This window comes from Carassius gibelio, chromosome B5, assembly GCF_023724105.1.
Source record: "Carassius gibelio isolate Cgi1373 ecotype wild population from Czech Republic chromosome B5, carGib1.2-hapl.c, whole genome shotgun sequence".
Taxonomy (NCBI): domain Eukaryota; kingdom Metazoa; phylum Chordata; class Actinopteri; order Cypriniformes; family Cyprinidae; genus Carassius; species Carassius gibelio.
The window spans coordinates 31,874,174-31,887,312 of record NC_068400.1 but is presented as its reverse complement, the minus strand read 5'-3'; the positions used below and the strand labels follow the sequence as shown (position 1 = coordinate 31,887,312).

Genomic DNA, 13,139 nt, shown 5'->3' with positions numbered 1-13,139 from the left:
AATTTATGTTTTTTTTATCATAATATATGTAAAATTATTCATTAGCTGTTTCATCTAAACTTTAAACAAGCGAACTCATTACAAAATGAATAGTTTATACATATACTTATATGTATACACACACACACATTTATAAATGTATATAATGTATATAATTTGAAAAAAAAAATTGAAGACATGTTTCTGTTTTATGGGGTATTTTTATTTTAATACAACTTGATTGATTCACTTTTTACAACCAAGACTGAAATGAAGGTGAAGCCTCGACGACAGGCGCTCACACCTGCGCCGGGAATCTGATCCCAAGATGTTACCAATTGAACAGAAAAGTGGAAAAAAGTGATGGCGAAATGACATGGAGAATAAAGAAGGAGGGGAAAAAAGGAAAGCAAGACAGATGCAAAGGCGAGACTGTCTTTTTCAGCAGCAGTTTCCTCTGCATTGATGTCAGATTGCACGATGGACTGTAAAAAAAAAAGAGAGACAAAGACGAGGGGAAAAAAAGGGAAGGGCTCCCGCTTTACTTCTGGGCAGGGATCATGCTGTCGATGGACTCGCCCTTCTCCAGCTTCTTCTCCATCTCAACCATAAGCTTGACGCCATCAACCACACACTGCACTTGCTCAACCTCTGAAGAGCCAATACGGTCAGCATTGGAAATGTCAAACACTCCACCAACGGAAGCGGTGTCCACACCACCTGAGAAAATAAATGAGGATGGAGGTCAACAAATGGAGCAGATCTTCATGATGTTCATATCATCAATCAACATTTGTACAGTGTGTTCATCCGGCTTTATATACCTGTGCCACGCTTCTGCAGGCGCAGTCTGGTCAGGATCTCCTCAAACTTGGCATGTGTGCTCAGCTTGGGCAGCTTGACGTGGACACCACCACGCAGGCCTGTGCCCAAGTTGGAGGGGCAGGTCAGAATGAAACCAAGATGCTCGTTCCACATGAATCCATGGTTGTGCTTCTTGAAAATCTCCTCAATCTGTTGAAGCAGAACATATATATGCTTACTCACTGCGGGCAAAATCAGAGGACTATGAATGTGCATTTATGTGTACAGGTTCTCCATACCCTCTGAAGACCAACGCAGAAGCGCCTGAACACTTCCTTCATGTTGCCTCCCGGCTGCATGGAAATGACACGCAGGTGATCCTCCTCGTTCACCCAGACCAGGAAGGTCTTGTTCTCATTGTGCCTGTATTTAAAGCATAGGCCTCACTTAAAACGGAATTCTACAGCAGTTTACTCTTCTAAAAACATAACAGTCAATTTTATAATGTTTACTGTCCTGAAATGAGACAACCTTGATTATGTATGTGACTGACAAATGTAACCCATTAAGGGTGCAGCCTTTGAAATGAGACGACAATTGATGATTATGATTTGACTCACCAAATGCCTCTGGCATCGGGCCAGTCGCGGGCCATACCAGCAGCCAACAGCAGGGGGGAGACGGGTTTGTCAAAGAGGAAGTGGTCAGCGATCAGCTGCTCCTGCTCAGCGTCGCTCATGGATTTCAGGGGGTAGTACTTGCCCTTGAATTCTCCGTCCAAGCTGTTCAGGGCTAGAGAACAAAGTAGTGCTTAAACTTATACTGATACTAATGCATACTCTCTTTCTACAGATAACATTGAATTTCTGTGCTATAGACCCTTAATAATAAAAATCTAAACTAGTAAAAATGACAAAAGCACAAAAAATTACTAAAACTTTAAAATGAAAACTGTAAATAGAAAAATAGAAGTGCATTCAGAATATCAACACTTAATTCCACTGATTTGTGCACACATGTACTGTAATGACAGTATACCTTCAATGGACAGCTTCTCCACAGCTCTGCGCTCTCCGCGGCTGTTGTGGGGGGGCAGGGCATATCCCTTAATGCTGCGGCCAGTGCGCACGCGGCTACTGAGCACATAGTTGGGGTCCAGATCATCTCCACCCTACAAGTAGAGATTTAATTCATTTCATAACATTCCCAAGTATTGTTAAACAGTAGATTCTGGATATAAAGCATACCAATATGGATTGTTTTTTATATTTATTTACTAACTCACATTTCACATTATTCAAGTAAATAAATAATTGAATTCAAGGAGACAGTTTATTGTTCCATATATTGCCTATGTCCATAGATTTCTAGCATTTCATAAACTATTTCTTATTTCTGTTTTGTACCTTCAGGTTCTCAAAGTTGAGGTCAGTCTTGTGCTTGTCAGTTGCCTTGTATCCATTGTGGCGGTCAGAAATTACAGGGTCAAGGAGATCCTTGAACACTTCATAGGACTCCTCATCACCAGCAACACAGCCCACGGTCATGATGAAGGGGTGACCTGGGAACAAATGTTGTCTCGTCAGTATATGAAGGAAGGAAACATGTTGTTCTCTCTAAAGTGATCCAGGTTTGAAATATGTGATAAAGATGTGACACTGATGTCTTTACTCGCCTGGGTTGTCAACTCCGGTCTGGATGACATCGTCCAGGGTGAATCCAGTGGGGGTCTGCTTGTCCCTGAGCTTGGCATACATTTCCTTAGTCAGCACCTTGGCCATGTGGTTGTTGTGCTTGGTAAGGTCTGGATACTCCTCTTCAGCTGAGTAGTTCAGCTTGAAGTTGTTGTGGGTGTTTCCGAAAGGCATGGTTGCGTTTCTAACACTGAAGATTTGACAAGTGAGAAAGAATATTTTCAATTTGATACTTTGAATAATCATATATTACTTCTACATATACATTTTCCAACTGTCTAACTATTGACCATAAGTTTGACTAATTCTCTTAAATCAGTTAGGATTGAGTTCTCTAAACCAAGTATGTAAAATCTGGCAGCAAGATTGTGTCAACCACAGCTGCACAGACTGACTATAGCATTATGTTTATGTTGAAAATTTGTAATAAAAAAATGACCATTTTAGTATATCCAGATGGATGCTGACTGAAATCAATGTGCAAAAACATAACTGCTAAAACTTCAGCTTCCACTGGATTGTGATAACTGATAACCTGTGAAACACAGCTGCACACATTAAAACATTCTGTCTGGTATCCTAGCAAACTGCACTTGAGATCCTCATTTGTTATATGATATTTGTAATTGGTCCAAGAATGGGAGAGATGCTCTCAGATCTAAATGTAGACTGGACTATTTTTAATAAGGACTCCACTCCCTCCCATTTACTTCCACATAATCTCAAATTTTCCCAAAATGTTATGGACATATTGCAGAGTGTTCTGTCTATATCGTCACTTAATGTTTTATACTTTATTAAAGTGTTCCTACACAGACTGACTTTTGAGAGTTTCCTTAGACTCACGTTAATCACATCTTTGTTATTTTACAATTTACCACATACAAATCCTAACACTATTATTAACTTGTGGTGGTCTGAACTGTCAGTCGGTAGAATTCATTTCTGCGAAAAACAGCTATCAGAAGTTTCTCACTTGTTTACCACGGGATCTTATTTTTTTAAAAGCCAGCAGAGGGAACCTGTCCCATACGTATCAGTAGGAGAAACAGAAGCATATCCAAGGGTTTATATACATAAATATATATATATATATATATATATATATATATATATATATATATATATATATATATATATATAGCTGTTATTAGATTATGCTCTCAGAGCAGTTGCATATCACACATTTGATATATGCTCCCACATTTCATAGCAAAGGTCAATCAAACTAATTTCTCACCCAAAATATTTGAACATGCACAAAATGTAAAATATATCAACCGATGCCTTTCACACTTTTTCACTCCAGTACTTCTGTCATGAAAAAGAACATACATCTGCATATGAAACATCATACATATGAAATTGGAAAATTTATGCAGCCCCACAAACCACTTCCATTTTACTTTAGACGTTTTTGTTTTTCTTCTTTGTCGGGGAGAATTCCACTAGCTTGCATTTTTTTTCTAAATTATTTGATCTCATGTAATTTTTTTTATTTTATTTATTTTTCATTTTTAAGATATTTTTTCTTAAGCTTTCTCACTCCGCTCACTGAAAAACGGTTATTCAAGAATATTCTCTTTACCTGCACACAAGACAATAAAAGTGGTAACAGTCCTTGGGATCAGATCCTGTTCACCAAAGCCGAAATAGGGGTCACCCAAGTAAGAAGAGATTGATTTGGATTTATATACCTCCAACCCCTGCAGTCATTGGCTAGCCCATTTTAGAGGCCACTGAATTCTGATTGGCTGGACACACTCTTTTATGCCCTCTTTAGTGTAGGAAAGGCTTCAATTTAGATCCCAGGCATCTTAGATGAGGTGGCAGCTGTGGGTCGTGCCCCCCTCCCCTCCCATATCCCCTTTCACTTCCCGCCCCATACATAGCTTTCAAGTAGGGTCTAGGTTAGAGGAGGGGTGATGGGGCATGGAGGGTCTACCATGCTAAAAAGGCTGAGCAACACTTTTGCCAAACATACCACAGATATTAGAAGTGCTCACGTAAGGCCGATGGCTTTGGAAAAAATCAGCTGGTAGGCTCTGTCCATCACATCATTCTCAGTGCAAATCCACTTAGCGGTTTTGCGGGTGAAGTCTGCTGCAGTGTTATATTTACTTCATGTATTTGTTCATGTAAGATGGCATATTTATGCAATAGGGTAAAAGACCATCAGCTGCCACTTTAGTATGAATTGAACGTGAATTAAGGAAGACAGTTGATGTGAAAGTCAAATTGATAGATTTTCAATTGTGCATCAACAGTTCCATCTCATGAAAAGTCGTTATAATTTGAAAAATGTTAAACTCAGATCTAATCTTAACCATAAAGCCCAACCCCATTAAAACTTTAGTTTGATCCAAGTTGCATGATTTTGCCAGAATCATTACATTTCTAATTACGTTGCCATGTGTGTATGTTTACTGTTGTGTCATCTTTTTCCTATTTATGCAATTCAAAATGAGGTATTTCCATCTCCAGTTTCGGTCACGCGTACACATACATGTTCTCACTCAGGGAGGCCCCGTGAGTGTCTGTCTGTCTGTGGATATTATGGGTAACCACCCTCCCCCAATGTATCTGTCTAGCAATCCATTCAGCTGCAACTTGTCTAACACATTGATACATTTTGTTATGTAATGCATTAAGAATTAAAAAAAACTTCATGCTTATCAGCAGTTGTCATGTATGCACACACATGTCAGGACAGCTTATCATACAGAGATAAACTCTCAATTATGCTCAATTCGTTACTCTGACTTGAAGATTTAGTGTGGCTCCAGGCATGTGTTTCAAACACAGATTTAAGATATAATAATATTTGAGAACTGGTTGGTTGGGGAGGGTGTAGTATCTATGTCCAGTACTGGATATACAAATGGGAGGGGTTGTGCCCTGAGGAGTCACCTCATGTGCCCTTACTCACACAGCTGTCTTCTGTTTGTCCCTGTACAAACAGTAAGTTTGCCGCTATAACGATCTATCTAGAAGTAGTTTAAAAAAAAATACAGAGCAGTATTTTTTAGAAGTAGTACACGAATATTGTTGAGCAAACCATGACACATTTTTTTCAGGATTCTTTGATAAATGGAACGTTTAAAAGAACAGCATTTATTTTAAAATAGAACGGCAGTGAATGCAATAAAAGCCTTCCAATCTTTGAAAATTTTTCCTTTCAGTTGGGTGTGTATGATCGTGTCTTATCTTTCAAGGTCTGTTAGGTGGTGTCAGAATGGTGTGCAAGTGGAAGAGGAGGAAGGTCGTGTAACATAAGTGTGTTTGCGTATGTAGTGAAACAACAGACACTCAACTCCAGCTACTACAGTACAGTTGCACAACACAAAGAGAAGAAGTTGTGATAGTTTTAAAAAGTCTTCTTACTCATTAGCATTTATTGCATACTAGGTACAATTAGTGTGCAATAAATCTGATTATACATTTATTTTAAATTAAACAGAGAAAAGGGGAACCACACTAATGCCTTAAATCATCTTTTAAACAATGTCCTGTTAAGAAATACAGTCAGGGAGTGGTGTAAGATGCATGGTTAGTTAACTACTAACGAACTAGAATGAAAACTACCAAGTCTCATTTAAAACACACACAAAGAATGTGGAAGTGGAAGTGAGACTTGGAATTCGAAATGTCTTGCACAGGAACTCCATGGAGAAGTATATGTTGTCTGCATGACTCTGTGGGTCTGCCATGTCATGATCATGTTCAGAAGTCTTGGTAAGCATAGCAAGTTAACAAGCAGCAGTGGCTAATAATATACTAGGCCTTTGGCAGGGTAGAAGGTAACATGAGTCTAAACACTCCATATGACCTTCAGCCAAAGCGGGTTTTTAAGGTACAGTGTGTGCACGTCTGTTACAGCTCGTACTTATCTGCACAAATTTTATTTTATCTCCTAGGTTTTACTTGCTGCATATTTTATGTTGCATTTGAATACATGTAAATATGAATAAGTGCTTGCATGCTTGCAAGAAGTGTTAGGGAATGGGAAAGGGAGGAGGTCTCGCAGGTCACCTGAAGTGGTGTGGAATTTAATTTTCAATTCACATAATAGTCTGACAGTTATTATATTTGGTATTCCTGAATGATGCACAACACTTTTCACTAATAGTGTCTAATTACATTAATTAATTGAATTGACTGCAATGCAACTGATACCTAAATGCATGGAAAATGCAACTCTGCAGGTCTGTTATGTTTCAGAATGGCATATGTCCAATAAAATGATGGTACAGTTTGTCCAGTTGAGTCTAAGATTGCAAAGAACATATGAAACATTAGCTAATCAACCAATACTAACTTGTTACGCTACCAAAAAACTGCAGCAGTACCTAAGAAGTAGTTTGAGTTTGTTACCGAATCAAGTATGTGGTGATGCCAGAAAGGAAGACCTATTTTTATGAGTTTATGTGTATGTTTTTGTTAAACTCTCATGACCCTCATCTCCCTCTCTTTTCAACACTCCTACATTCCGTCCTCCGTCTCTCCCTCTGTCTCTCTGGGTTGTATTGCATTGACTCAGCAAAGAACTTGATCAGTGAAGTTGATATAAATCAGAATTTGATGTTAATGATTAATGTCAGAACTTAGCATGATGCATGTGACCACAGATTAAGTAAACGAGTAGTTTACAAAAGTAAATTGATTGTACACTATAAAACTTTTCAATAACTGAACTGCATTATATTTCTGTTGTTTTTAATGAGTTTAATGAGTTTCACTCTATGTGAGAATGCCACATGAACTTGAGAACCGTACAATCCAACTCAAACTTCTTTATATCTTATACATGACTATAATATAATTACAGACTTTCCCATATTCATATCCATTGTACTGTCAGCCTGCTAATGGAACCACAGATAATTATTCTGACACCTTGGTTCATACTGTTTCACTCTCTAAGTGTGTGACTGCAATCTAGATTCTTACATAAGTATATAAAAAAGTGTATCGTGTGTACATTTGGCATGTGCTGCATAAAATATTATATGACTGAATGTATTAATGTGCAGCTCAGTGAGTCCAACAGTACACAGTGTGCCTGGTCAATTTAACACATTATTTAAATAATTATGGAGGATTTCTCTATCTAAAAATTATACAGTGCATATGAAATACTTACTCTACTACTTTTGTAGATTTGGAAGTTTACTGGATTGTTGATGTGCATTTATGAAACTTAGTAAGAAATCCCTGATATATTTCAGACAGAATATTTTAATGCTGTGTGTTATAAATAAAAATATTGACAGCATAATTGAAAATGTCTGAAAAGTCTATTTCAAAGAAAAATATAGTTAACCCAACAGTATTTATTTTGTGACACATTCTTTTTATCATTCTCTTTTTCTGAAATGAGTACCTGACTAAACTGCAATTGCTGGTCCAGCACATTTATGTGGATTTACTGATGTTTGTGTGACTTCAGTTGCATGCAGAATGTTGTTCTGTGCTCAGGAAGCAGATGTACACCATATAAGGTGATGCATTGTTATTATTTGTGTTTCAGATCCTGTAGATACAGAATTCTGCCCATCAGTAGAGACAGAACAACCAACAACTCTCCCTGATGGCCACCTGCTGCCACTGCAATCTGAAAACAAGAAAGGAGATTTCTGTCAGGATTCTGAGAATGTGTTAAAACAAGAAATAAGATGATAGTATACGTTGTTAAGCAATCATTATACAATAAAAGATAAATTAATTAAATGACGAGGGAGTTGTGTTGTTGAACTGTTTTGAATGAACTGGCTACAAAGCATTCATATTTTCCATATCTTTTCTCAGTACATTGCTTATGTATATTATTTTTTGTTATTTATCTATAATGTATTTTCTAATCCAACCAGTACCAGTGCAGTGTTACTGGTCTTTATGTGCTATTGCTCAGAGAGCAGTTTTAGTATGTTTCCACTTGAAGCGCTGTTGTGTTCTGAGTTGACTACCACAACACTGACACCAGAACATAATCTGTGGTTCATAGGATTTTTTGTCCCATTTTTCTCTACAAGCATTTTCTTAGCTTTAGAAAACTCACCAGCTCAGTTCATAAAATACAGCGTGCAAAACTAACCTTTACTCTTGGTATATTATTGAGTTGTGACAACAGTGTGCAACACAGGAAGCTGACCAAACACTGCAACAACGAAGGAGTTTCTGAGACTGTTCTATTCTCTGGAATGCTTGTTTCATATATGATTAATAGGAGATACTGGGTGGGTGCTTGTGGGAGCAACTGGTTTGGTGTTTGTCTTTAGATTGTTTAAAAAGTCCCGGCCTTTATTTATTTGGCAAGGCTCAGGATTTCATAAAGAGCGTTTGATCTTAAGAAGTCAGTACTTTTGTAATCCACAGCAATTTAGGGGGATGTGGTTGAGAAGGGTCATCCAGATACGTTTTTGAGACACTGGCTTAACTCTGCTCTTTTTTTTAATCTGTTTACAATATCACAGGTCCTGGCTAAGGGTAAATAAGGAAGAAAATTCTTAAAATCTGTGTACATTCATTGGGCTTAATTCATGCAACACAAGCAGATGAGATTTCTGTTTAAATTGTTTGGAAAATACTTTTATGTACATTGTTGCATCAAACTGAATGTTTCATGAAACAGAAATTCATTAAACACATTTCAATTATATTTTAGTTTGGATGGGGATGTTGAGCAGAAAGACAGAAATAGATGAATTCAGAATATATAATAAATTATATGCATCTAATTATTAAGTGGCTATGGATATTAACATTTTAATTATCAAAATATTAATATATAAATAATAAAGTAAATGAAATCTTTACATGTGTAAATCTAAACATAATTTAATTAAACTCAATACTAAAAATGTATTTGTTCGTAGAGATATGTTTTTTAAAGCAAATATTCACTTTTTTATTTCAATAGATTAGTAGATTAAAATATTTGTATGATTATTTATTGAACTAGTCCTGGGTTTATGCATATGCATTTTCAAAATAGTATTAAGTCACATTTATTTGATTTGCTTGATGCAACCCTTCTTGTTCAGGCAGCCTTGGACTGAACTTTAAATCTTTGCTGACATTGTAAGTCCTTGATGTTTGTCTTTGGGTGTGGTGGGCTATATGTAAGTTAGTGCTGCTTAGGAATTGTACTATTTCGCCCCTCAGCCTGTTCTCTTATCTATTGTGATAAAAATGAAGTGTTTGAAAAGCTATGAACTAATTTTTTTTTTCTTCGTTCTCTCCTAATGTATCATTGCGGAATGACATCTGTCCCTGTGTATAGATCAAAACGATCAAATATGTGTCAATTTCAGGTGGTCTGTCATTCGTGTTTGTAGTGACTCACTTCTGAGTAATGTGCAGTTAAGAAACTTGCGTAAAGGCCCTTCTGAGCAATTTTCTGGGTGGGGCAGAACACAATAAAGCACTTCCTCGTGTCTGCTGTGCGTGGACTGCGAGGAAAAAAGTCTGAAATGGCGGATGACTGGAAAAAGAAGTGTGACTCTCAGTGGCAGCTGGGGGCTCACGATGTCCCCATGCCCGACAACGTGGACTGGAGATCGGTGTTTGAGAAGAAACCGTTTGAACGCAACCTACTGCAGAACCCCTCGCCTTACGGTAATGACGTCACACCAATCTGGCTGGCTAGTGGCTAGCTAGCGCTACTTCGCACTGTGTCATTTAATTATATCTCTGCTTAAACTTTGTTGTAAGTGTATAAAGAAACAGTATTATGTTGAGATAGAGTAGAAGAGATCGAGGATATGGCTGTTACACAGGCTAGTTGTCACACCGTTAGTTCAACTATTGAGAAAGATGGTGACTCATCCATGAACGTTAATCTATATATAAATTGTGTGTTATTTTCTTGTTGTTATTAATTTTATGTACTCCCGACTTGATTTGTGTTTTAAAATAAAATGTTTATTTATTTATTATTTTTATTAATATGAAATAAAATGTAGCTATACACTACTTGAAAAACAACAACAACAAAACACTACACAGTGAATATAAGGCATAGTACTTTTGAACTTATATGAATTCGACTAACATACTTTGTGTAAGATGTTAAAATGGAATGTCATGCCTTTGTTGTCATTTTGTGGAAAAATTATGTTTTAATTTTGTGGGTGAAGAGGTGAGATAAACAAGATAGGCTAATAGTTATTATTTAGTTATTTTAAAGTGAATTTAATAAATGAATTTGTGCAGTGCTGAAACAATGCCGAAACGTACCACCAAAATGTGCCTCTCTTGTGGACTGGTTATTAAAATACTACAGCAAAAGATGTCTTTAAGTTATATGGATGTTTTTTGTTATTCGGCTAAATAGATATTTGACATTAATATTTGAAAAACAGTAGGCCTATTTGGAATTCAATTTTACTGCAATAGAAACTGAACCATTGCATTCAGCTAAATATTTTAAAATCATAATTTTATCTCGTTCAACATCCAGGTGTAAACCACACCATCCCACCACCTGAGCCCCCTCGATCGGGAATGCCTCCTCCTCCAAATCAACCACCTCAGTTTGAGCCCGATGGTGAGTCAAAAACCAAAACAGTATGTTCGCAGCCTAAAAATCTCCCCATGAGCTCATTTCTGCTCAATTCAATGTAAATGTGTTGAACTTTAGACCCCAAACCTTTGCTGTTCTAAATATCGTTGGTTACTAATAAAAAGGTGATTGAATCTTGTACCTGGATGTTAATTGTAGGTAACTTCTCTGGCTGGAAAAGTAGTACAGAAGTTTTACCATATGACACTAGTGGAATTCCCCCTGGGGTTGTGGTCTGCCATCTGCCTCAGTTTAGGTGAGTCTCACTTCTGTAAGAAAAATATTTTTTACAAAAACATATAAATCGGTCATGTTCCAATACAATAGAGATACTTTTCCTTGTCAGAAAACTTTGATACAGTGCTCCTTACAGTACTCTAGAAAAAGCTTGTCAGTTCTTCAGGGTGAGAAAAAGTATATATAATCTCTCTGACATGGTCTTTGTGTTTCTTAATCTCAGGTGGTTCTCTTTAGAGCAGCTTGTGGACCTGAAGGCAGAGGGTCTGTGGGACCAGCTGCTGGATGACTTTCAGCCTGAGATCATCATTGAGGACTGGTGAGTTACGACCTGTTATAAAAATAGTTTGCAGTGTAAGCAATCTTCTAACAGTAATTGCAAACTGAGTTGCACAGAAGAGTCAAACATTGAAATGGATGTCAGTTAAAAGGAAGTTTGCTGTAATGCAGTGTCTTCCTGTCTTTCATCGGATTTTCTAATGATTTGCAGCTACATAAAAAAGCATCAAGGAATCTGAATTAATTTCTGGCATAGCTGGACAATTTAATCTGTGACAAATAACAGTTTATAATTGGTTGAAGGGACTTGTCTAATTTCAGGCAAAATCTAAGGTTTAATGAAGACTAATATTCACCTAAAATGTCTGGGTGTTTCTCCTGATGTGTAGGTATGAGGAAAGCCAGCTTCATAAATCTATCTATCAGCTTGATGTGAAGCTCTTGGGTGCTGATGGTAAAACGGTTATCAAGCAGCATACATATAACCCTGAAGAGAACCTGGACTGCTACTCACACACCTGGAAAAAGGTAGTACACACGTACACGCACATCTGTATTTTTGTATTTATATTAGTAAGTATTTTATGTTCATGTGCCCACATGACGTGTGTTTATGTGTATAGGTCTCCCATGTATTCTCCAAGTATGGGTCAGGAGTGAGGTACATTCACTTTCTCCACAGACTGAAGAACCAGTTCATGATTGAATTCTTTAATACTAAAGTCACAGACAGCTCCATTACCATCAAGACCAGCAAAGCCAGTGTGGAATAATCGTAGTAAAAAAAAAAAAAACTGGTAGGAGTTTATGCACTCTCTAGACTTAGTTTTTTTTTAACAAAGCAAATGTCTCGAATGTGTTTATAAATTGACTGCCATTTCGCAAGATGTATCTAGCAGGCTTATAATGTAATAAAACATTCCTCATTCGTTTTGTGTCAGTGTTTTTTTTTTATGTATTCGCAATAGCACTAGAAATGTACAGTTGGTATTATATTATCATATTTTAGTATTTAAGGCCAGCAGATGGCGATATAACTCACTGATTTGCAAACAAGACGCTGTGACCTGTACACATTACACATTACAAAAAAAAAAAAAGGTAAATTTTACACATTGGTAAAAAAAAAAGTAAAAAAAAAAAAAAAACCTCGGTGAAAATACAATAGTTCCAACAGTTATTTTACCACTGTAAAATCATAGCGAATATGGAATCAGAACTCTGTTCCTAATTCAGAACTAGTAATCATTTTGCGTTATTTGATGACTTTTATTTATTTTTGTATGACTTTTTGGTGTCGACAGTAATTATGGTAACTATGGTAAATTATTGTTAAGGGCAATTCACAAACAGTGTAACAATTTTTAATAACACTTAAACTATATAATTACTATATAACATTTATCTAACCTTTAATTTATAACCATAAATATAGCTGTATCTATTTTTGCATGCAACAATTATGCTGTGGTAAGAAAAAAATAGCGATCCCTTTAAAGTATCTCTGTTTTCAAAAGCTTTTAATTATTATTATTATTATTATCATTATGGTTTTTAATTATTTAAAGTAATTATTACAGTTG

At 36.6% G+C, this 13,139-nt stretch overlaps 2 protein-coding genes across 2 annotated transcripts in view; one reads left to right on the top strand and one right to left on the bottom strand.

Moving 5' to 3' along the window:
* Positions 1–180: 180 nt before the first annotated feature.
* The window catches only part of LOC127957762 (creatine kinase M-type), a 175,001-nt gene continuing 162,042 nt past the window's right edge, over positions 181–13,139 (bottom strand). The window contains exons 2-9 of the mRNA XM_052556428.1: positions 4,066–4,134; positions 2,459–2,667; positions 2,190–2,344; positions 1,822–1,954; positions 1,404–1,575; positions 1,083–1,206; positions 804–993; positions 181–699 (exon numbers count right to left, since the gene is read on the bottom strand). Of these exons, the coding sequence (XP_052412388.1) occupies positions 521–699; positions 804–993; positions 1,083–1,206; positions 1,404–1,575; positions 1,822–1,954; positions 2,190–2,344; positions 2,459–2,651 (1,146 nt within the window). The 5' untranslated portion in view covers positions 2,652–2,667; positions 4,066–4,134 and the 3' untranslated portion in view covers positions 181–520. The remainder of the gene's footprint in view (positions 700–803; positions 994–1,082; positions 1,207–1,403; positions 1,576–1,821; positions 1,955–2,189; positions 2,345–2,458; positions 2,668–4,065; positions 4,135–13,139) is intronic.
* On the top strand, positions 9,871–12,485 carry LOC127957767 (F-box only protein 50). Its single transcript, XM_052556433.1, has 6 exons — positions 9,871–10,094; positions 10,939–11,025; positions 11,200–11,296; positions 11,501–11,596; positions 11,946–12,084; positions 12,180–12,485. Exons 1-6 carry the CDS (start codon positions 9,950–9,952, stop codon positions 12,327–12,329), a joined length of 714 nt encoding a protein of 237 aa, XP_052412393.1. The 5' UTR covers positions 9,871–9,949; the 3' UTR covers positions 12,330–12,485.